We start from the raw sequence: 24,911 nt of genomic DNA on the forward strand, positions 1-24,911 counted from the left end.
GTCTGTGGGCTGCGTGAACATTCACAAAAGTTTTTTGGCGGGGGGGGGGGGGCAGAAGAATGTAAAACATTACCCCCTCTAATTATTTTTTTAATCCTTCTGAGCCATGAGCCCAGGTATTTGGATTGCGTGTTTCCATTCTTAGTCTTCCAAAGCTTCCTGCGGCCCCCCGGGTGGTCCTCGTGTAGGAAGGAGCTGGCTCTTTAGTCTGTGTGCCCAGATCCACCCCACAGGGCTGGTGCTGGAGGCTGCTGGCTGCTCCCACGATCCCGTTCCCCTCTTCTTTCTGGGCACAGAGCTGTCTGCATTGCCCAGTGTCCCTTGCTCCTCTAAGTTCTGGTCGATGAAATGTGAGCAGAAGTGATAAATACTCCTCCAGACCCGATGCACGGAATTCTTCCAAGCTTCTAGAATGAGACAACCTCCCAAGAGGACCTTAGAAGCTGCACCTTGAAAAACAGCAGAGGCTCCATTGGCCCCTGAATGACTGGGTGGAGAGGAGGCACTGGCTGACCCACACTCACTAATTCCACTCGTGAAAATAAACTTCTGTTTTGTTTGAGCCACTATACATTTTTGGGAACCTCCTCCCAGGAGCGGGTCTACGCTATACAGTGTGGATCAGCAAAGCACTCGCTTTCCTGCAGTTCACTGCTGCCATGACAGGCACCCACCCTCCCTGCCATGTTAACATCTTAACATCTGAGGAGCATCTTCGTGATTTAAGTCAGTGGTCCTTCAACCCTGCACACAGCATCACCTGGGGAGCTTTGCCCACCTGGTCTTGGGTGGGGTCCTGGGTGTGGCCAGGTCTTTGAAGCTCCCCAGGTGATTCTCCTAGGTGGTCAGACTTGAGAGCTGGGGAGATGAATCTCCCTCCATTCTCCACCTGCTGGGATGGAGGGCTTACAACATCCAGGGGAGCGAGTGTGAGAATTAAGTTGCCACGGTTTCTGGTCAGAGTCTTTACCTTCCACGAGGCCCTTCATTGCTGTCCATGGACCCTCAGCTTTGGGATCAGCCGGGAGCTTGTTAGAAATGCATAATCTCAAGCCACATCCAAGTCCTACTGAATCAGGAACTTCATTTTAGCAAGATGCCCAGGTGACTCACACACACGGTCCAGTCTGAGAAGCGCTGCCCCAGACCACGACGAAGCTTTGCAGCTGAGCTCAGCGGTGACAAGGAGAGAAAACTCGCTCTTAATGCCAGAATCTGGCCCTCAGCTGGCCTGGCAGAGCACGGGAAGGTAGTGGGAAAGCCAGCAAGTCTGTGTCTCAAGTCCAAAGGCATCATCTCAATACCAGCAGCATGATATCCGAGCACCTCTTGGGAGCCAAGAGCACGGGCGCTGCTCTGTACACGTGCAGAACCAGCCAAAACTCTGCCTTCAGGAGTTCTGCTGGCTTCTAATAATTAAACTGCCGCTGCCCCCACTGGCTGTCTCCAGGCTGATCTAAGTTTGGGTAATGATTACAGGAAGCTGCCTGGCACCCTCCATGCCAAAATCATAGCTGTTTCCAAGGCTACGTCCAAAACCTTGCTTTCAGCTCAGGGAAAATCAATAAACATTATACAGCACATAACATTTTCCACTTTTGTTCTGCTGTAACAACACGGAAGGCCAATAAATGTGTCCACCCAAGGAAGCAAATGATGACAAGGCTGGGCCTTTGCTTATTTCCAGGCCTGATGGAGCATGGTGTTGACTTGTATGGAGATGTGCTGACAGATCAAATTTAAGATCAATATTACCCAGCAGCCCCCAGGGAGGGGCTCTGATCTGCTTTCCATCTTGGAGTCACCACATTAGGGTGTCCCTGAAGGAACACACGATGCATCTGATGACGACTGTGAAACTTCAGTGCAAAAAAAAAAAAAACGGGTTTCATTAGGGTGTCCCTGAAGGAACACACGATGCATCTGATGACGACTGTGAAACTTCAGTGCAAAAAAAAAAAAATACGGCTTCACTTAAGAAATCCAAACTGTGCCTAGTTTTGGAGACACAGTGAAGCCGCAGAGGAGCACACAGGTGAGGGAGCAGGTGTAACACCGTGATTTACTCTGACACGTGTTTCTGGGTACCAATGAGGTGTCCTTCCTTCTTTGTAGTGACTCAAGCACCAGGGGCTAAGCCCGGTACAGCCTCACTCACCACGATGTGAAAATAAATCACAAGACATCTGTGGTGTCAAAGTGTTCGGATGCCTGTGAACATCTTCTCAAATAGGATTCCCACAGATGGAATGCCTGACGGTAACCGGGGCATCTTAATTTTTTGAAAGGGAGTGAAATCGGGGCCTCAAGATGAAAAAGGTGTGTGTCCCACAAGTTAACAAAGAAAGCCCACAAGGAAGGGAGCATTTAGAGCAGGTGTCTCCTGCCTTTCCCTGCAATCAGCAAACCCTTCCCCACGAGAGCATGCTGAATATAAAATGTTGCCAGTGTATTCCAGCAATTCTTAAGTTCCTTCTGCACAAACTGGACCAAGGCACTACACTGATATTAATACATAACGCGTTGATTTTCCGAACTTCAAATTTTTCTCCCATAAATTTTTTCTTAAATTTCTTGTGCCTTCTCAATCTTATCTGTTAGCAAATCCTAGCAAATGAGGGAATAAATAATTGAGTACTAAGTTCATGATAATGGAAAGCAAGTGGTTATGCTTTATTCCTAGCTGAGTGTGAGTGCATGCATGTATGTGCATGTGTACACTTATGTGTATGGTCCCATACTGTACATAGAAAATACACAGCTATGTTTTCTGCTAGCAAAAGTGCTTCTAAGGCTTACACAGTATTCCTTAGTGTTCCGCAAAAAAGAAAAGAAAAGAAAAAACTTGCTATTCTGTGAAAAGTACCATGCTTTTCTGACATCTGAATGTATCTGAAAACTACTGGCTTAGAAGTCATGGACAATGAAAAAAGGAAAAAGGGGAAAAGTCAGCTGGAAGAGCAGGAAAGGAGAGAGTGTGAGAAAAGCCAGGAAGACATAACATCAGTGGATTAATGGAAGTTGCCTACAGGCAACTTTACATAGTGCAAAGAGCATTTTCTTGGGTTCAAATCTTGGCTCAAACACTTTGGAGCTATGTGACCTGGGGCACTTCCTTTAACCTCTTTCTGAGGTAGTTTTAGTTTCCATCACCTGCAAAAGAATAGCAACACCCACACTGCAGAGATCTGGGAAGCTTTGAAGATGGTCCTTTAAACCTGACACAAGAGGTACTAGGAAGACACAAGAAGCATCTGCTTCTTCTCGAGCCAAGGCAAGGGGAGCACGTGGTGTGGGTTGCGTTGTGTTCCCCCAAAAGTTCTGTCGAAGTCCTAACCCCAGGTTACCCGTGAATATGACTTCACTTGGAAACTGGGTGTACTGCAGATGTAAAAGTGAAGATGAGGTCATATTATAGGAGGGTGGGCCCTTGATCCAATATGATAGGTATCCTTATAATAAGAGAAGAGACACACAGAAGGAAGATAGCCATGTGAAGACACAGACTCATAGGGAAAACACCACGTGATGACAGAGGCAGAGACTGCAATGGTGTAGCTATAAGCCAAGGAATGCCAAGGCCACCTCTAGAAGGAAGGTGAGTCTCCGAAGGAACATGGTCCTGTCAACCCTTGGATTTTGGACTTCTAGCCTCCAGAACCATGAGAGAAGACATTAATTTTATTTTAAGTCACCAGCCTGTGGTACTTTGTTCCAGCAGTGCTGGGAAACTAGTACACCATGAGTCTATCCTTGGCCTGGGAGGAAGTGGCCAAGCACTTGGGCCAGGTCCACAGGGAAGCAACCGACTAGAACAGGAGGGTTTCCTGGCTAATGTCAGAATGTCTCGCTGAAATAACCAGACACCAAGGTTTCCTCAAAGTGAAGTAAAAAAAAAGAATCGTTTTACATGAAAGTGGTTATTTCATGAGCTATGCTTTAGTGGATGGAATGGAATAAAAGCAATGCAGGAGGACAGCATCCCAGGGCTGGAACCTTAAGAGCTCCTTGGGGAGATACCATTCTTCTCTTTGGGTGGTGACGGCAGAAACCACGTTGGGGAGCCTTATGCTTTGGGGACAGTAGAGAGTCACTCACAGTTAACTCCAAGGACCACAGGATCTTTGAAAAGGTCAAGTAGCATGGGGGATTAAGGGTCCTCTTACACGCAATTTTAGTCATGGTTGTCTATAGAACTCTTAACTTCCTAGCTTCCTATAAATTTACTTTTCTTCCCAATTCAAAAAAATTTCCCTTGGAATAAGGTATTTATGGCATGAAAATACAGACTGATGTCGGCACAGTTGTTTGCCTGCGATCTCCTGAGCTAAGGACTAGTTTTAAAATCTGAAATCCAGTGTAACTGGCTTCTTTAAAATTCCAGCTGTTTCCACCACCTTAATGCCTGGACCTGTTACCTCCCTTCCCATGAGGGGAAGAGATGGCGTTAGAAAATGCATTAGGTTCTCATCTATTGAAGAACAAACTGGCCAGCATGTGAGCAAAGTCCTAGACTTCTCAGCAGGAGCCCCAGGTACTGGGAGGAAGAGGAGCGATCAGATGAAGGGCCACCTCCGCTAAGCGCTTTGACTTCACAGAAATCTGGGCACAATTTAGAGTCGGGCACCATCTTTTTGCAAAAACAAAACCCCAAACAACAAAAAATCCTCCTGTACAGAAAGAGAAAATGATTGTGAACACAGATATTATGTTACAGGTTCTAACAACAACAAAAAAAAGAATGATGCAAGACACCAAGACGGACACAGACAGGTGCGAACATTTTACCTGCCTATCTTCCCAGACTTCGAATCACTTTAGGGAAAAAAGGGAACTCTGGTAACTGCTCGTGAAGAAAAGTGGGGTTGCGGGAATTCCCTGGCGGTCCAGTGGTTAAGACTTGGTGCTTTCACAGCTGAGGGTGCGGGTTCAATCCCTGGTCAGGGAACTAAGATCCCGAAAGCTGAGTAGCTCGGCCAAAAAAAAAAAAAAAAAAAAGAAAGAAAAAGAAAAGTGGGGCTGGGGGTGGGAACTGGGGAGGAATGACCCCCAAGCCACCCTACCGAACACTTCCTGGTGACTCTGGGTCTGTAAAAGGCAGTGAGGGACTGAAGGGATTTATTACCTTCTGTGTTGCACCTGATTGCAAGAGGTTTTATTACCATGAAATACAGGTCATCTAACTTTCCAGAGAGGAAAGAAGGAAATAAATCCTGCCTGGAGCAGGGATGGAGAAGATATTCTAGGGTTTAAGGAAAAACACCAAGATTTTCCTTTTTGTACAAGCCATCTATTTTCCGAGCGTGATGAAGCCACCCTCTCGGCAGAGCCAGTGGCTCAAACCACTGGCCGCAGCTTTGCAGTTGCTTAGTTGTGCGTTCCTTTCACTGACCTGACATTTAAACATCACAAAATAAAGACCTCTGCTTGCACGCCTGTGAGCTTTTCAAAAATATGAGGAGACTACAAGGCAAAGCAGAAATACGTTTTGGTGAGAACCATGAACGCGGTGGCTGACAGGGATTGGTCCCCACATCCTTGTCCCCTCGAATCCAGCCTGGCCTGCAAAAAAAGGGGTGAAAGATCTCAGATCTCTCTGCCATGGAAGGTTTGGAATTCAGACGAATTCAGAACGCTGACCCCAGGAGAAGCTTGCGTGTAGGAGTCTTGTTTTATACGAGTGGCTTCCACTGCAGAAAACTTGTAGCATCCCTATTGACACAATCTGACGCAGGGTTTCGACAGCATGAGGGGGCTTCCGATTTATTCCCTTTCCGAGGATTCAATCCCACCCCTGTGCCTTGCAACCGGGAATCATTTCCATAAAAACATGAGTGATGGTGCCTGGCTTCAGATCCACTGTGTCCCCCTGGGGCCTGAATCTGCTCCAGGACAGGCTGCCTGCCCGGGTGAGAGCTGAGGGGTAGGGGCCTTGGGAGAAGTTGGGTCCGAGCCCATCTGGTGGGATCCCATCTCTGAACGTGACAGTACACTGGTGGGGGGGGGCGGTTAGCCAAGTCCCCCATTGGTGTTCTCTTCTTTCCTTGATTTGGTGAGAGAAACCAGTCCGGAACTCTGCCACCTTTGGTGGGAAAAGGAATCAGTTGTCTTCTTTGATGTCAACGTAAAACCTCTGCAATTGAATGAGGTTAAAAAAAAATAAAAAAAAGATGATCCTAGGAGAGCCGGAGGGTTGATGGCTACGTGTTTCCAAGGAGGTTAAAAGGAAAGCAAGGTGGTGGGCAGAGCTTGCCGAGGGGCTACGGCTGGCAAACAGCAGGCCTGGAGAGAGAGGATGAGGGGGAGTTCAGGGCCATCTATCAGATCAGGAGTCATACAATTCAAGAGAATAAGAGCCTATAATGGAGTAGCTGGGAAGCCTGAGAACTTGGTTCCACTTGAAAAGTAGGAACAAGGTCTCTTGGTTTTCTTAGGATTTCTTAGTGTTTCTGGATTCAATATAGAAAAAAAAAAAAAAAGAAAGAAAAAAAGAAAAGAATCGTGAAGCTTCTTGATGCCATGGCACAATCTACTCTTGAATACAAGAGAGACGTGTGCCCAAGAAGAGGAAGTGCTACAGCGGCAATTACTTATTGTATAAAGAAAATAGAGAGAGGAAAATTTCTGAGGAAAATCCCTCAGAAATGCTGCTATGACATGCAGGCGGCTATTTTCTGGTAATCACTCTGCTGTAATGTATGAACAGTACATGGAAATAATGTTAGAATAATTTACTATTGCTTGCGAACAATAAATTAACAAGGTTGCTTGCTAGTTTGCGTTTTCTTCTAATAAAAAAACCCCATGAGGGTCACAGGCAAGGTAGCTGTAATACAAACAGTGCCGGATACAGGCATTTTCATTGCCAGGAAACAGGAGAGGATGTGATGCCCTAACACGTGTGCCAAGATGGCAGAAGACATTTTCAGTTCACAAAGCGACCTCCACGTTGCTTCAGACAGGGCTTCTCCCTAGCCAACGTCACTGACACATGACAGGGGGACGACCTGAGATCTCCTCTTTTCCGGGCCCAGGGAACACATCTGTCTTCGGGGAACTGAAGAGTCTTTTGTTTTTGAGAATAAGATGGGGAAATCCCGTAAGACTTTGACTGATGGAAGTTGGGTGCCTAATGAGGGTTCGAAACTAGCCATACTTGAAGGCTGGGCGTCTGAGGAGATGGAATTCTGCTATGACCTGGCAAATCACTTCATTTCTCTGGTCTCAAGTTTCTAAGGAGGCAGAATTAGATGAATGATTTTCATACTTTGCACTGGGAAGCTCTTTCTTCAAATAAATCTTAAGTGGGAACACGAGATGCAAGTATGTAAAACAGTGCCGTGGCGGCGGGGGGAGGTGAGGCAGCTGGAACAAAGCTACCTTGGACCCTGCTGGCTTCCTAGGGACCCCTGGGGTCTGAGCCTTGAGGACAGGACAAAACCACCCGGCCAAGTATTTCCTAGTCTTGTATAATCCTCTTACATTGGGAAGAGAAGGAAAGGGAAGGGTATAGGGTCAGATAAGCAGATAAAGAAGCCCTCTCCCCCTCTTCCCATATAGAGGCCCCACTGCTACACTGAGTAAACAAGAGAGAAAAAAGAACATTCACTGCTCCTGTCTTCATTGTCTGCTGACTCCATTTCATTTGGATTCAGCTGCTGGCAGGATCACGGGTGAGTCTGCAGGAAGCTTGAGAGCCCAGGAGAGACTGATGGAGACCCTGGTCCTGGCCAGCTGGTCTCCTCTGAATGCTGGGAGGCCTGGGTGGCTGTGGGTGACCAGTGGGTCCCTGCTATTATCACTCCAGTTTTGGTGAGCAGGACTTGAATTCCTAATGGCAATAGCCCCACAGCATTTAGTACATCTCTGGTTGGTACCAGAGTCCTAACTGGGAAGGAGGGAGGGAGAGAGGGAAGGAGGGAGAAAGAGAAGGAGGGAGGGAAGGAAGGAAGTGAGAGAAGGGAGGGAGGAAGGGAAAGTTCCCATGTTGTCCGACATTATATGCAGTGCAGCTTGGGCCAAATCATATAGTGTATCCTCCTCCTCCCTCTAAGATCTCTTACATGATAAAAATCCAGGTTATAGGGAACATCAGCAGAGAAAAAAGTGGCCCACCGGCAGCTGAGCGGATTATTCAGGAGGCAAGGGACCTGGCCTCTCGCGCAGGAGCCAGCAGGGGCAGGAAAAGAAGCACAGCTGGGGAGTCAGGTCAGGGCTGGATCTTTTGAATCTTTTGGATCCTGGCTCTGCAATTTACTCCCCGAGGCCACGTTACCAGCCTGCTGACTGTCAGTGAAGAGGGGCATAATAATACCTGGAGTTGTTTTAAAGCTAAAAAAAAGGCAAGTGAAGTGCCCTGTACCAAGATGACCCCCAACAAACATCTATTTCCTCTCCCTGCCAGTTGCCTACTGGTGACCAAGGCTCACGGGCTGACTGAATACGAGCCTCCGGGAAACCGTCAGCAGTCGTCCAGGGGAGAAACTCTCCCTTTGCTTTGCTCCCAGAGCCAGCGTAGGACAGGATGGCCTCTCTGGATCGGTGTGTTCTGGTTCAGAGCAGAGTCAAGGAACGTGGCGGCTAGGAAAGAGCCTCAGAAATCAGCGCTTTCCACTCCCTCCCTTGCCATCCAACGAAACGGACTCTCTGCAAGCAGCAGAGCTAGGATTAGAGCCCAGGCCCTAATCTCCAGCAGGTACTCTGGGTCCTAGGAGTGCCTGGAAGGGCAGTGTGGGTAGAAAGTGTGAGCTCAGGGGGCCCCCTGCTGCACCGCTTGTGAGCAGGGTGACCTTGGGAAAGGGGGGAGACTCTCTGAGCCTCAGTTTCCTCATCTGCCATTGGCACCACACTTAGTTCTCATGACGCTCGTTAGGATTGAGAGATCATGTGCTAAAGGTGCCTCCACAGGGCCTGGCCTGGAGCAGGCATCCACAAACAGTCAAAGGAGGCTTTAGTTACAATAGCTACACATTGATGAGTACATATACCACGTGCCAGGGGAATGCAGGGAAGAACAAGGTGCTCTCTACCTTGGAGTTGCTCCTAAGAAGATAAACTTCTGATCTGCTTCTCCCGGTTCAAGAATGTAAGTGAGGAAGGCAGAGAAGATGAGTGGCCTGGGCCCCCCACGTTCAGGCAGTCCGGTGGTGCCAGAGCCAGGGTACAGGGGTGGGAACCTCGCTGGCACTCCCAGGCGCCGCGCGACCTCGCACAAATCCACTCATCTCCAGCGCTACTGATTCATTTCTGCAGAGGGAGTGCCAGGGTGCAGTGCATAGGGTGGGGGAAAGGTAAACTGGTGATGTCTAAGGCTTTCTAAGCTCTGAATTCTATGATCAATGGTCCCAAATCGGCACCAATAAATCCCGCTGTGACTTGGTTCTGTCGTTTCCCTTGACTGACTTAAGATTCAATACAGAAGTTTCCAGCTAATTAAGAGGTCCAGTTGGCCACTTTGTGGTCGAGGATGGCTGGGCAGGAAGGCGCGAGAGACCTGACTGTCCTTTGCTTGTCTGGTAAGACATGGCAACAGGAAGGACACAGCTCCACGGGAGCACGTCTGACTCTGGTTTAGGGGATGACATGGCGACACGTGAGCTCACCACGGACAATAATTTACAGCAAACTTCCTCGGACCAGGCCTGGACTCCTTTCTGTGCTTCGTATTTTCCTTTTGTGAAATGGGAACCACCTTGGCACAGGGTAGGCTGTGATTATTCCTTTGAGTGTTATCTGCCCAGGATAAGACGCAGGGCAGGTCTTTTCTGAGGAGGCCCGGGTTCTTCCTCTCTCTTTCTTGTTCCTACACAGGATTCATTTAAAGTCCCGAGGCGCTTCTGCGTGAAGGCAGGGCTCCTGGAGAGAGATCCCTGCCGGCGCCTTTGCCTCCGGGAGCCTCTTGTACCAGAAATGAGTTTTGACCAGGGAACAAAGCACACTGAAAAGGCCGCTCAGGAGCTGGGAACCCACCCCGTCCAAACTGGCTTTGAGTTTTGATCCCAAATTGGAACCTTTCAAGTAATTTCACATTTGACCAAACAGGATTTTTCAGTTTCTTATTTTTCCTTCTTTTCTTATATAAGGATGCAGACCTAAAAGGACCCCTGGGCACTCTTAGGTTCTTAGGAAATCTCGCTGCTGCCTTTCCTTGTAACTGCATCTGAAACTGATTAAGCTTCCATCTCTGACCTCGTGAGCGGTGAAATGGATGGGAAGGGGCGGGGGAGTGGGGTGGGGTGGGGGCTGGGAATTACTTTGGGCATTCTGAGTGTGGGGACTGATTGGATTTAAAAACAAAACGTCTTGGATATTCAGCTTCTAATGAGGTCAGGTTTGCTTGTTCCTGGGAGAAATGCCAGCCATGAAGCTGAGAAAGTCTGTTGAAAGGTCAGCACTGGGGAAGCCCCCGCCTAAGTCATGGCAAATGAAACCGTAGGCCCCTACGGTTCCTGGAGCGATTTATTTCTCTGTTTGGGCTAAGCAAACACACAAGCACAACAAACTCTCCTGGGCCCCGGGGTCCACGCTCATGGTCCTCCTGGGAAGCCCGTGTTCCCGCTGCCTTTGGAGTGGAGCCCAGGCACCATCTGGCAGACAATCCAACACAGCAAAAAGGGGCTCACCCTCCCCAGTTCCTTCAAAACCATAGAGACCCCCTTGGGAACCCTTCCAGGCGGCCTCAGAGTAGGTAACAATCTTCTCTACCACCAAAGGCCCTGGAAACTTAGAAATGGAATTTTCGGAACTGAGCCCCACCTGTGTAGAGTGAACTTTCAGGAACTACACATGGGATGGGTGAGCCCAGCGGGCAGAGACCTCATGTCACTAGTTTGCCTCTGTATCCTCTGTGCCTCGCAAAATACTTGGCATACGAACATAAAAATTTTTACTGAACGCATACATGAATCTCACAGGCATTTATTTAAAATAGCATATACCGGGCTTCCCTGGTGGCGCAGTGGTTGAGAGTCCGCCTGCCGATGCAGGGGACGCGGGTTCGTGCCCCGGTCCGGGAGGATCCCACATGCCGCGGAGCGGCTGTGCCCGTGAGCCGTGGCCGCTGAGCCTGCGCGTCCGGAGCCTGTGCTCCGCAACGGGAGAGGCCACAACAGTGAGAGGCCCGCGTACGGCAAAAAAAAAAAAAAAAAAAAAAAAAATAGCATATACCGCTGATTTGGGTTTCTTTCTTTTCAAACTCTAATCTCACTAAATGTTTGACTGGTCCTTTCTAGATCTGATCCCATCTTTTTCCCCAGAGGCTATCGAAAGAAGGACTTTTGGTTAGAGGATCCAGCCCTCTAATTTAATGGTTGGGAAACAGAGGAATCTTTAAGTGGGGAGGTCACAACCAGGGACTAAAAACTCCAAGTTTGGGCATCAACCATCTGTCCTCCCAGCCCTTGCTACCTGCCTCAAAGATGCAGTCATGTGAACTCTGCTGTCGTTAACCTGCTCCCAGGAATTCCTGTCAACAGATACCCAGCACCCGTGTTACTACTTCCCGGACATTTGAAAACTTGAATGTGAACGGAGTGTTCCGATACCGAAGGCTTTTGGATGGTTCTTCCCCATGCAGACAAAGAGCACTTTTCTGCAGCCACCTGTAGCCAGCATCCCTTGCAGCCCTAACATCAGAGTGTCTATGGGATTCTGGGGAGTTAGTACCACTTCCTAGACATGTGTCTTTGCAGCCTTGCCTGTAACGTCTGTTGCATGCTTGGTTCGTTTGCTTATTTTTATGCCCCTCGATATCCTCCTATACTCCACCTTCAAACCATTGGGCCGGCACCCCTCACACACACTAAGGCATGTTGCCTTGGCTACTGAGCTCTACAGAGCTTCAAAATGCACAGTCCTTACAAATGAGTAAGATGTTTAGACTCTTTCTCTTTTCCCAGAGCCCAAGCAGAGACAAAAAAACACACTTCTGTTTGGCCTTCAGGGAAAAGAAACAAAAACTCATAGATCCCCAGACAGAAATTTTCATTTTACAATTGCGATACCACCGACCAGAACTTTCCTTTCACTCTTTCCAAATGTAGGGGGTATAGCTCAGGGGTAGAGCATTTGACTGCAAATGCAGAAGCACGCACGCGCCCTTTGGTTAAGGTAGCTGTGGGCATACGCGGTGCAGTCTGTGATGACGCTAGTCTCTGGGTAACGGGATTTATCATCTTGTTCTCTCCATTAGACTGTAAGGTCTTCAAAGTAAAGGATGATGTCCTTTTCTTTCTCTGTAATTCCCCAGAGCCCAATTCGGTGTCGCTCTGTGCCTACCAGCTGTCCAATAAACACGGCTGACGATGTAAACAGAGTTCTTAGCACTTACAAATGAGAAAATGCCCGCATTCACCGTCAAAGGTTTTTGTTTTTTTAAAAAAAGATTTCTTGGATTCAATGCGTGTGTGTGTGTGTGTGTGTGTGTGTGTGTGTGTGTGTGTATGAAAGAGAGAGAAATGAAAGCCTCAGAGATGAAGACGACGTGAGAATGGAAAACATGAAGACACATAGAGATAAAGAAAAGCACGCAGACCCACAGCGAGAAAGACCAGCACGTAGAAACCCATGGGGCTCCTTCCAGGCTCAAATTTATATATTTATGTATTTTAAAATGACGTAGCCAACACTGTGGTCCAAGATTTTGTGATTTCAGGTGTTTTACCCCACACAACCCGGCTGTGGGAAAACAGACAGAAGACGGGTGTCATACCACTCAATAAGCCAGGTGCCACAGCCCCAGGCCTTTGAAACACGTCACCCACACCTTCCTACTGGGCCTGGGAATTCTTGCCACCTTTGGTGAGGCTGCCAGAGTTTCTCCTTCCAAATTATAAAGTCCTTCATGAAGCCAGGCCTCAGTTATGGGATTGTTGACATTGAGTGTGACAGCTGCCACTCAACGCTGGCACCAGCAAAGCCTGCTCCATGCCACTAGGGAGAGGGGACACCATGTAGTGGGAGAAGCCACGGCCAAGGGTGGCCAGCGTGGACAAGTCACGCCACCCTTCAAGGTGTCAGTCGCCCCGTCTGCGAGAGGAGACACAAGCCCTGCGCAGCCCAGTGGCTGAAGCGAGGCTCTGTTGTAACGGGGTGACTCATGGGCATGTGCGGGGCAGCGGGGAGTGCTCTCTGCCACCCGGCCTCACGGCCCCCTGCAGCTGGGATTTCTACAGGGAGGAGAACTGGACTAGAAGAACAAATCCCTTCCTGTGTGATAACTGTTTTACATTTTTTGACGCTTTGAAAAAAATGGCTATGGGCTTCCCTGGTGGCGCAGTGGTTGACAGTCCGCCTGCCGATGCAGGGGACGCGGGTTCGTGCCCCGGTCCGGGAAGATCCCACATGCCGCGGAGCGGTTGGGCCCGTGAGCCGTGGCCGCTGAGCCTGCGCGTCCGGAGCCTGTGCTCCGCAAACGGGAGAGGCCACAGCAGTGAGAGGCCCGCGTACCGCAAAAAAAAAAAAAAAAAAAAAAAAGGCTATAAAAATATCTAATTGTGAAGAAATCAGAACAAATTAGATAATGCATAATTACATAATGCACCTTAGTGATGAAGCATGAGCTTTCAAGTGGCAAAGACCCTTGTTCGAGTCCCCACTCCCCCACTCACTAACTGTGTGACCTTGGGTGAGTTACTGAATCTTTAGAAACCTGGGCTTGCTCAGCAGTAACATGGGATTAAAAATAGTACTTGTCTGGGACTTCCCTGGTGGTCCAGTGGCTAAGACTCCACGCTCCCAATGCAGGGGGCCCGGGTTGGATCCCTGGTCAGGGAACTAGATCCCACATGCCGCAACTAAGAGTTCGCATGCCACAACTAAAAGAAAAAAGATCCCGTGTGCCGCAACTAAGACCCGGCACAGCCAAATAAACATTAAAAAAAAAACCAGTACTTGTCTCACAAAGGCAACAGGAGGACTAAATGAGATACTCTGTCAAACATTCTGATACATAGTAAGCTCTCAAGATTACTGGCAATCATTATTATTGTTCAGTACTTCCTCCCATTATCTGGTATTCATCTTATACAAACACAGTTAAAAGTATGCAAGTAACCAAAATCTCCTCTGAACAACCAAAACGATGTTGCAATGTAAATGCATAAAAGCCTGGGTATTTCGTTCACGCAGCCATGCCCAGATTCTCATCTAGTGTGACTCTGTGCACAAGTCTAAGAGCAATAATAATGATGGACACTTGGTCGACCACCTACTGTGCACCCGGCACTTCACTAAATGTGTTACATTTGTTATCACACTGGACCCTCGCAGTCCCACAGGTATAATCATCTCTCGCATTCTACAGATGAGGAAGTAGAGGCTGATAGTAGCTAAGTGACTTGCCCCAGGTCAAACTGATTAAGTAGGAGACTCAGGACGTGAACTCAGCCAGTCTGATGCCAACCCATACTCTAATCAATACCCTACGCGCCTCCATGACCATCCTGGTGATCCCATCTCCAGGCTTGTGGCAGGTTAGATAAAAGAGCTCGAGGGGTGGAGGGAACTGAAGTGACAGGTACAGTGACATGTGATGGACTGATGGATTAACAGGGAGACAGGAAAGGGAAGGGGATAAAAAGCTCACAGAGAAAGGCTTCCATGGCACAGCTGTCCAGACCCAGTCATATCAGGGGTCAGAACGCCCTAAAATATATTCAAAGCCCCCAAGAGCGTCACGATTCCACAGCACAGTGCGATAGTTTTCACTCTGCCATCAAGAAGAATCAAATTGTGTGCTCAGGGAGACAGAAGAAAAAATGAGGGGATGGGGGGCCGTGGGTGATATATTAAAGGGGTGGGTAGATTCCCTCAGGACAGTGCATCTACGTTGAATACCCTTTGACAATTTGCATAAATAAGGCACTGCCTTTGAGAAAGATGATACACTATTCAAGTTAGAGTTAAGGAAATACCAACTCCCAGGTGCATCTGGATACTTTTTGTTCGTGGATCCTTACCTTTTATTTTAACCCAGCTTCTATCAAGTCTTGAGACAAAAAACCCTTTAGTCCTCTCTGCCTCTCTCAGTTTAGAATCATGTCTCTGGTGCCTTTAGCCAGGGTAGCATTTAAGGGTCTCACAAACTAACTGTCACGGCTTCCTGTTCATAACCTTAGCTCACTGCCCCTTAAAGTGAGATTTTGTTGTATGCTTATTCACATTATAGTCCCTAAGCTCCAGAAAAACTGCTTTCAAAGTCTCAAAATGAAGCTTAGAATATGACGGCTTGAAAGGTGTTTGAACTGAATTTGAAAAGATTTGAAAATAGCATTTAACATTGATATAATTGTAACATGATACCTTTAACAGGTCCTCTAGTTCTGGTTATCTGAGCAGGGAGAAACCTCCAGGAACCAGAAAAGCCCCCATTCACCAGCAGCCCACACTCACCACGCTGGCCAGCGGTGTCCAGATGGCAGAAAAGCTGTTCCCAGTGGAAACAGAGGGGATACCTTTATCCCTCTAGGCTAGGGTTGCCAGACGTGGCAAATGAAAATACAGGACAGCGAGTTATAGTTGAAGTTCAGATAAGCAAAGAATACTTGTTGACCATGAGTAAGTCCCATCCAATATTTAGGACATGTTCACCTTAAAAAATTATTTGCTGTTTATCTGAGATTCAGATTTAACTGGGTGTCCTGTAGTTTCTCTCTCTCTACTGTGGGCTCTGACCCCCTAGCAGATTTAGGATGGGTGGGAAGTAGGGGCGACCGGGGGTTCCGCTTACCAGCCTAGGAGAAGAGCACCACTGACGGCCCCGGCTGGCATTCTCTCTCCTTCAAGCGCCAGGCTCCCCTCCCTTCCACCCCTTCCTCCTTTCTCTCTAAGGAGGCTCCATGGCCCCAGCCAATCCATGGTCTTCCTTAGGAGACACCTCTGATCGCTCTGGCTGTCACCCCCCATAAACACACCTCCTAACCTGACCTCGTCCCACACTGAGGTGCACGTGTGGAGGCAGACGGTGCTTGTAAGAACTTGTTTGTTTCTACGTTCTACTGTGTCTTGATTTGTTTCCCAAGAAAAGCTCCAGATGGGCTTTGGAGGGGCTCTTGATTGGAGATTTCCTTTCATTTTTTTCTCTCCCCGTATAGACCCCCCTCCCGCCTACTGTATTCAGATGCCAAGAAGTAAATCGGTGTTTGCTCCCTGCGATCATAATTTCAAGACCTGAATTAAAGTGAGGGCTGAGCCAGCATGCCCAGCTTGCCTGGGAGAAGTTTCTATAGACTCTATAGACACTGGCCTGATTCCAGCAGTGGATGCTCTGACCACCTCCCACCCCGACCATTTCATACTACTGATTAGTGGTCTTGAGTGAACCACACTCAAAAATAATCACATATAATTTAACAAAAACAAGGAGGAAAGATCTCTTGGTTTCAGTCTTCCAAGTGTGTGCTTGCAGCAAAACATTTAGAGCCAAGTCATAAAATGAATAGAAATAGGAGGAAACACTGACACAACAATAAAATGAGGGGTGAGATTAATGATGCCATAATACAATCTGTTCTCGTTTGGTGCAGAGAAAATTAATTTTTGAAGACATTTCATTTAACTTTGCAATATTTTGCAGCGTAACCTTTGACCCTTGAAACTTTTCTCTTTCATCCCCTTGAAGCCTGAGAATGGGGGAAGCCAGTTTTATGTCTGGTTGTAAGTATTGCTTCATGGCAGATGATCAGGCCTGCTGCCTCTGCAAGCAATGTGTACTCAGGGAACAGAAGTTATTGCTGACCATAATTGTCAGCTCTTTACCTCCTATTGAAAGAGCCACTTTAATAAGCCAAAATTCAACTTCCAAAAGAATAAGATGTGATACCTTCCAGAGCAAGGCACCGGGGTGGGCTGGACGACCAGATAAGGTTGTGTAAGCACTCAAGATACTCCGACCCCTCGAGTTTGAATCCAGGAAAGCAGTGGTAGGAGATCACAGTTCCCACTGGGAAGGAGGTCTGGAACTCGGAGATGTTCACATAGCCATTAGAAGAGGCGAGCGGTCTCAGGCAGCCTGCGACGTGGGAAAGAAAAAGGGAAGTGTCTCACGTGGTCATCTTTGCTTTGTCACCTGAAAGACAAAGCACTATACGTCTTTCGGTTTCCCCCGCTGTAAACGTGGCATGGCCTCCGAGGACTGCACACTTTGGTCTTAAATGCTCAGACCTCCTTATCTATGTACCTATTCTATTTCTGAAGCAGGTATTTGCTTTTATAGTTGCAAGTGGCATCGAGAGGGTCAGACGAGTAGGGAAGTAGCAACGGGAGGTGGAGCTGAGGATTGGGACACCCCTAGCCAGTGGTTCCAGCCCTGACTGCATGTTAGAACCACCTGAGGAAATTTTTTAATTAATTTATTTTTCATTGAAGTATAGTTGATTCACAATGTTGTGCTAATTTCTTCTGTACAGCAAAGTGAGTCAGTTATACATATATATACATTCTTTTTTATATTCTTTTCCATTATGGTTTATCACAGGATACTGAATATAGTTCCCAGTGTGATACAGTAGGACCTTGTTGTTTATCCCTTCTGTATATAAAAGCTTACATCTGCTAATCCCAACCTCCCACTCCCTCCCTCCCCCCAACCCCTCCCCCTTGGCAACCACAAGTCTGTTTTCTATGTCTGTTTCCGTTTCATAGATAGGTTCATTTGTGTCATATTTTAGATTTCACATATAAGTGATATCATATGGTATTTGTCTTTCTCTGTCTGACTTACTTCATTTAGTATGATCATCTCTAGTTGCATCCATGTTGCTGCAAATGGCATTATTTCGTTCTTTTTTATGGCTGAGTAATATCCATTGTATATATGTACCCCATCTTCCTTATTCGTTCATCTGTTGATGGACATTTAGGTTGTTTCTATGTCTTGGCTATTATAAACAGTGCTGCTGTGAACATTGGGGTGCACGGATCTTTTTGAATTAAAGTTTTGTCCAGATAGATGCATGGGGGGGATTGCTAGGTCATATGTTAATTCTGTTTTTAGTTTTTTGAGGAACCTCCATATTGTTTTTCACAGTGGCCCCACCTACTTGCCTTCCCACCAACAGTGTAGGAGGGTTCCCTTTTCACCTGAGGAAATTTTTTAAAACACCAATGCCCAGACCTGTGCCCACGTAGGTATCCAGCCTGGGCACCCCTATCTTTTTTAAAGCTCCCCACGTAATCTTAAAGTGCCATCAGGGCTGAGAACCCCTGAGGTGCCACAGAGGAAAGAGGGACTATTTCCTGTTTCAGCAGTGGTGGTGGGCAGCTTGAGAAGGTTAGGAGGCAAACTGGGTTCCACGGCAGCAGATAATGGAACAGACACCTGTCTGACGTAGTGCAATGAAAGTTTTGAAAATCCCATTTTGTCTTAGGTGAAATAGGAAAGTAACATGTAACGCAGCGGTTCTCAAACTTGAGAATAACCCAGGGAGGGCTTGTAGGACGGACTGCTGGCCCACACACCCAGAGCTTCTGGTTCAGTGGGTCCGTGTGGAGCTCAAGGATTTGCACTGCTACAGGTTTCCGGGTGCTGTTGCCGTGGCCCCAGGCTTTGAGCAGACGTGCTGTAGCGAGTTTGTGGACCATGCACAGAATTCTGTGTGCCATATGAGTGAGCATGAAGCCTGGATCCCTACTTCTGTACAACAGTAGCTGCCTTTTGTCCTGAAGCCTGTGCAGCCCAGTGGAACATTCCCAGTGGCACAGCAGCCCACTTGGTGTGGCATCTGCTGTGATCAGTGAATTTCTTATTGGCTTCAGCAGCTTCACTGGAGGGAATAATGACCCTGCAGAGCCGGGCTCTTCCCGGGGAGAACTAATTGTGTGTGAAGTAAATAATGGAAAACGGAAAAACCTACTTTCCCTTCCAATCACCAAGCACAAATTATATCACGCAGGCACTGCAGCAGATGACGGAACTCCTCTCTTAAGATGACTTTGTGACACATTACGATACAAGCGTCGAAGAGTTGCGTATTCAGCGAGCTGCTCGGGTCGGCGCCTTAGACTGTGGTGTCTGTGTCTGTATCAGAGCAGACACAGACACCACAGTGAGGGGTGCAGATTGTAGGAGGCATTCACTCTGGGGCCGTCAAGGGTCAACCTGTACTGCTGCATCCTGGTGCCCTGGAGCCCCGCAGACCCCACAGACCCCAAAGATCCCTGCCCGGAACAAGCCACACTCAGGATGGACCAGATCAGAAACGCACGGTGCCCAGCCATCCTTTTGGGAAGTCCCAATGGTCTTAAAGGATTTTTTCTTTTTCGGAGCTGAAAACTGACACTGTTCATGGCAAAAGTGAAATGTGTGAAGGGACTTTGGCAATCAGACATAAACAGGATCAATAATTGAGAAAAAAAAAAAAAGATAAGCAAATCAACACCAACAAGGGAATGTGTTAGAGCCCTGAGCAGGGTTCCAATGTGTGGGCACACGTGACTGTGGCCCTGCCTCCTTCTGGGAAGGAGTGTGGTTCTAAGCTACCCATGTGGATAAACTGCATCCCCTAAGTAAAAAACTAACTCTGACCCACAGGGAGCAGGAAGCGTCAGGACATGGATCTCTAAAACACAAAGTTCTGGGGAAAAAATGGCCTTGGAACGGTTCCCACTTCCGACCCCAAAAGGAGATGAAAGGGGTTGGAACACGTGCAGTCAATCAGAGGAAAGCTATGCCCACTCTTGGTTGGAGGACAGCCTGTCCTAAAAATACAGTAGAAAACTGGCCTCGACTCAATAGTTGAATGTGATTTCTATTTGCACTTCAAGATAATAGAGAGACGGTTCCTCAGGCTGTAGCCCCTGGATCTATAGGTGCAAATAAAAATTACAGGATGAAATGTCACTCGAAGGGCCAATTATATACCCCCTGGGGGCTCGAGAGGTGTCAGGCTGTCTAAAGCAACCCTGCTGTGCCCACGCGGGTGGACGGCAAGGTGCAGGGGCTGGAGGGGGGTACCAGGGTCCAGACCGGGGCATCTCCTCTGTGGGGATCGAGGGCTCTGAGGAGGGCTGAAGGTGGGCTGTGGGCTGTATTGCTGTTTGAAGAAGCACACCTTTCAAGAGCGGCCGGTCAGCTCTTTTGTTGCTGCAAAAAACATCGAAGCGGTGGTATATGACTGAAATTTAGTAAGGGGTGCTAGAGGGGAGGGGCAAGAGGGCACAGACAGAGCAAGAGGCAAGCCTGCACCTGAACTTGTGACAATGACACCCCAAGATGTCTATCACCATAAGGCATTTAAAAAAAATCATTGGGATAAAAAGAACTCCTAAAGAAGCGTACTGTATTTAAGGGATGTAAAAGGAAATTGAAAGGGTGGGAGAACCGAAAGACAAGTGGAAAATATGAGAGCGAGAAGGGGTTGGAGTCTGAAATAATTTTCTTGGCCGTTACTCGGATAGCGCCGCAGGACTGGAACGAATCCATGGTTAATAAAGTTCATTTGGATAAACAGCCCCACCTAAAAGCCGGCTGCTGATTCTGTGGAGAGTCTCTAAGAGTATAAATAAATCATGTGTGTCCTTTAAGAATGTAACACATAACATGCTAAACAACCCAGAAGCTTCTGGGGAGAAATGCAGGAGGGTGAGGACCTGGGCTGCCTCTGTCCTCCTAATCCTGAAGCCTTTGTTTCTTCAAGGGGCCGTGACTCTTAAACTCTCACATAAGGAAATGATTTATTTCCAACTATGGGGTGCACAGAGCAATATCAGAGTCTGCCCGTCATGATTTCCAGGCAGAAAGTTGACATCCGTCTCAACTTCAACATGTCAGTGCTTTTGGTGTAAAGAAGATTGCTAGCCTTCTCCCATTGGATTATGAATTATGCATGGGTTTCTTAGTCCTTTGGTCCAAGTCACGTGTCAAAAAATAAAATCAGAATTAATGGGAACTCGAGGGCTTATTTTCACAAACAGGGGGCCCTCTGTGTCGGCCCAAGCAAATTTAAAAAACGCAAGAGGATAAATATGCATCGTATGGTTTGGATGAAATTTGAATTTGATTATTTTTCTGCTCCTCATGCATTATAAAAAAGGATAACATTATTAAGAGAAAATAGCCTCTGTAAGACTGGCTTTAAATATATTCGCACCACAACCGAAATCAGTATAAATGCTGTTATTTCCATCAAATATACAATAGTTCATCGTTGTGTTCACAGCCCAGTTGCAAGGCTCCTAATTCTGCAACGACTTTTGGTTTCTTAGAATAAAGGAGACATCCAACACACTAAAGAATAAGGTATTTCCCATTTAAACTTTAAAGCTGGGTGTAGAGAGCTGGAGAGAAGCACAGGGAATTGTGGGAAGATTCCAAACACAGAGCTGTGGTGATCAGAGTGCAGTACAGCTGAACCATGGGGTGTGCATGGCTTTGTGTTTCCCCCTGTCATCCTATTAGAGAAACGTGTACACACTCCACAGTCAAGTCTGAAAGAAGAGCTGAGAACCACAGCCTCAGCCCCGTACCTTGACAGATGGGCAGATGGTCCCACGTTCCGTCAGCACGACATAATGCAGCCATGTTGTACAGGTCAGGGTACCGGATCTTGAATCCTTCATGACAAGTGATGATTAATTTATCTCCATGTCTGTACGTCTTGTTATGAATCTCGGCATCTTCAATTTGCGGGATGCGGCAATCTGCAATTGCGTAAAAAGGATACGTTATTTTTGGAATTCGAACAGTTGTGGTTCACAGAAAGCTCTTATTTTCACACCTGGCCTCAACCTACACGGCGATCTGATACATGGTTCCTTATTTATCACTAGACTCAGGTCCCAAGAAAAAGCAACAGGAGCTGCAGAGCCTGCTTCGCAGAGAAATAGGAAGAGGGGTCGAGGTGCCGAGGTCCAGGTCCAAAAGGAACCTTGTTTTCTGCCCGCGACACTTTACCCTCTACAGTTGAGCTTACAAGCAGTTTCGGAAACGAGTGAAGAAAGACCGAAGCTGGGGATTCACCTGAACTATCTAGCTGGTTGCCCACTTGGCTGTGTCTGTGGACCGTGCACTGCACCAAACAGCCTGGCTGGCTGCTCTTGCCTGGTCCTCTGCCTGTGGCGCCGAGGGCCTGGGCCTGATAAGAAAATGTGCTCTGCACAACAGCAGGGGGCCGAGCTGGGGCTGCATTTGCTATTAGCATTTCCCATCCACCTTATCTGTTTTTAAAAAGATAATAAATAGAGCGGCACATACTACTGCCAATATCACAAAAGACTCCGAGAAAGCAACTGTTGCCTTTGAAAAATGGAGTCAGAGAAGAATGCAGGTGGCTGGGAGGGAAAGAGGCGACCGGCATCAGGAGAAGGGTGTTGGGGGGCCAATCATGCAACAAAATGATTCAAAGAGACAATAAAACTAATCAATCGTAACTATCCGCTTCTAACTCTAGCTAGCTCCAGCTTCCCCTGCGGGCCACTCCACTCTGCGCTGGGAAGCTGGGATCCTGCTCCTTCTGGCCTCTCCCCCTCTAAACACCGCCCAACTAATCCCGTCTAATTTTTTTTTTAAATGTATATCGGAGTAGAGTTGATTAACAATGTTGTTGTGTTCGTTTCAGGTGTACAGCAAAGTGATTCAGTGATACGTATATATGTATCTTTTCAAATTCTTTTCCCATGTAGATTATTACAGAATGTTGAACCGAGTTCCCTGTGCTCTACAGTAGGTCTCTGTTGGTTATTCACCCTAAATACAGCAGTGTGTACATGTCAGTCTCATCCGGTTTAAGTCACTTTGTTCACCATGTGTCTCTCTTCATCTCCTGTTTTAAAGTCTCTGATGTTACATGCATATATGCTTGCAAGCATGAGCTATTTATTTATTTCTTCCTTTAGAGTTAGGTAGATGAGTTATGTTTCCAGTTTGCTGCTTCTTAGTTTTTTGAAGGCAAAATTTAAAAACAGCACTTTGATGATCATAGAAGCTTCCTTCAGAAATTTCTCAGTGCGTTTCTCAGCCACTCCCCAAAGCCTATTGAATCCAGAATAGGTTGGAATAGTATTAATAGGAAGTCTGGCCTTCAAGTTCCTCTAAGTTTTGAACGGTTAGCTCTGGGGTGATGAGCCTTGGGAACCCTGATGCAGGTGGCTGGCTTGAGGATACCTCTGGGAGCTGGGAACTTGGGTAGCTTCCAAAAGAGCATGTCCCAGGAGCTCTGATGTGGGGTTGAGGCTGGGTTTACTGGCAGCAATCTGACAACAACGGACCCCAGAAAACAGAATGTTAGTGACGGGAAAGCCTCGGGCAGAAGAGGCCTCCCAGGCAGAGGAGGGCCCTGGCAGCTGAGAGCGCAGGGGTGGTGGCCATCCACCATCTCCTATGAGTCCTCCGGAGGCAAACGCTTGCGAGCCCGGCTCTGCCTTGATCTCAGCCCTCGTTCCCACCATTAGCTTGAGAGCAGCGACTGTGTCGCCACTTCCTCTGACATTCCCTCCGTGCCTCCAGACCTTTGTACACACCTGGCAAAGAAAGGCTGAGGGAAGCCATGTGGACCTTTGCCCGAGAATGCTGTGCGCCTGCAGCCCCCTCGAGAGGCTGATTAACAGGCTTTCGGGGCAGTCCTGGCAGCTAAGCCTTCCCCTGAGGAAACCCATCATCAGCTCTTCCCTTTGCCTGTGGATTTCAACAGAGAGAGTCTTGGCTGGAGAACTGGGTTCTGGTTTCAATCTTACTTCTCATTTTTGTGTCTCAGGCTACAGAAAGAGGTTTTCTAACTGTTCATGTTTAACCAATAGTTTTTCTGCAAGAATAGCTGTATTCCTCCCAAATCAATCCCAGAATAATGATGACGAGAGTCACAGATAATTGACAGCTCTCTGCACACCGCTGCTGCCTTCTTCTTAATGGAAAATGTGAATTACATTTTTTTCAATATTGCTATGCAGAAATTATTCACAGCAAATAAAAACACATTTGTCAAGGCATCCGTCTGTAAAATCTGGGCTGTAAATAGATCCTGTGGTAGTAATTTATATGACTAACAGTTATTTTCATGGTTGACTTAAAACTTATTCAAGAATTAACCAGTGTGTACACTCAGGAGGTGGCCAACTAGTAGCAGTAAACTCAATGGACAGAACTGGCCATTTGGACACGGTGACATATGGACACCGGCTGACCAGGAGTGGATGCACCCAAGCCTTGTTTTCAAGACTGGCTTCTCTGCATAGTGGTCTATAGTATAGAATGCTTTGAACCGCTAATTAGAATGTCACGTTTCCATAGGAAGGAGGCGCGGACTATAGGTTCAAAGTGAATTCACAGCCTCCCAAATGCCAGTAATTATGTACTCTACTCAAAGAAGAGTCAGCATAGAGAGTGACATAGGGCCAATTTACTATGTGAGTGGAACCCCCTCTCCACTGGGGAGTCAAAAGTTGGAGTTCAAACTCCACCAAGGTAGAGAGGCCAGAAGCGGCCATGCCCTACGCGTAAGCACAAAACTCAAACAGACCAGCTCTAACAAAGCCTAACCTAAACCTTGACAGGAGAAAATACCATCCAGAGCCTTTCTAATTATTTTTTATCCAGAATGTCTGGCACCTAATCCCCCCAACTGAAGGAGGGTGAAGTAGAAAGAAGGCTTTGGAATAAATACATGTCCTAACCAGTTATCGGTAGCAGTCAACAACTCTGGACCTTATTTCTCTGGAAAGAAATAAACCAGGATCTTCAGTCTCTGAAAAGAAACATGCAGTCTTCATCAATTCTAAAGTTTCATATAGAAATAACATGATTTTTTATAGCACAAATGCATCCAGCTGACACAAAGAATTTGTAAAAACTGCTTCAAAAATAGTTACCAAAGAAATATACCTATGAAAAAAGGTCTATCAATAACTGATTCTGTCAAGTAGAATCAGGTCAACAGTCAAAACTTTTGTCTACAGGGTATCAATGGGCACTTTGGAGATAA

The 24,911-nt window shown here is 47.2% G+C and overlaps 1 protein-coding gene across 4 annotated transcripts in view; it reads right to left on the bottom strand.

Moving 5' to 3' along the window:
• SUSD4 (sushi domain containing 4) overlaps positions 1 to 24,911 on the bottom strand; it is a 135,621-nt gene that overhangs the window by 17,041 nt on the left and 93,669 nt on the right. For all 4 annotated transcript variants that reach the window (XR_008617026.1, XM_055084043.1, XM_024130558.2 and 1 more), the window contains exons 4-5: positions 21,463 to 21,636; positions 16,820 to 17,008 (exon numbers count right to left, since the gene is read on the bottom strand). Coding sequence is in view for 3 of the 4 variants with exons in the window: in XM_055084043.1 (XP_054940018.1) it covers positions 16,820 to 17,008; positions 21,463 to 21,636 (363 nt within the window). In the remaining variant the exon portion in view is untranslated. The remainder of the gene's footprint in view (positions 1 to 16,819; positions 17,009 to 21,462; positions 21,637 to 24,911) is intronic.

The sequence above is a fragment of the Physeter macrocephalus genome, chromosome 4 (genome assembly GCF_002837175.3).
Source record: "Physeter macrocephalus isolate SW-GA chromosome 4, ASM283717v5, whole genome shotgun sequence".
Taxonomy (NCBI): Eukaryota; Metazoa; Chordata; class Mammalia; order Artiodactyla; family Physeteridae; genus Physeter; species Physeter macrocephalus.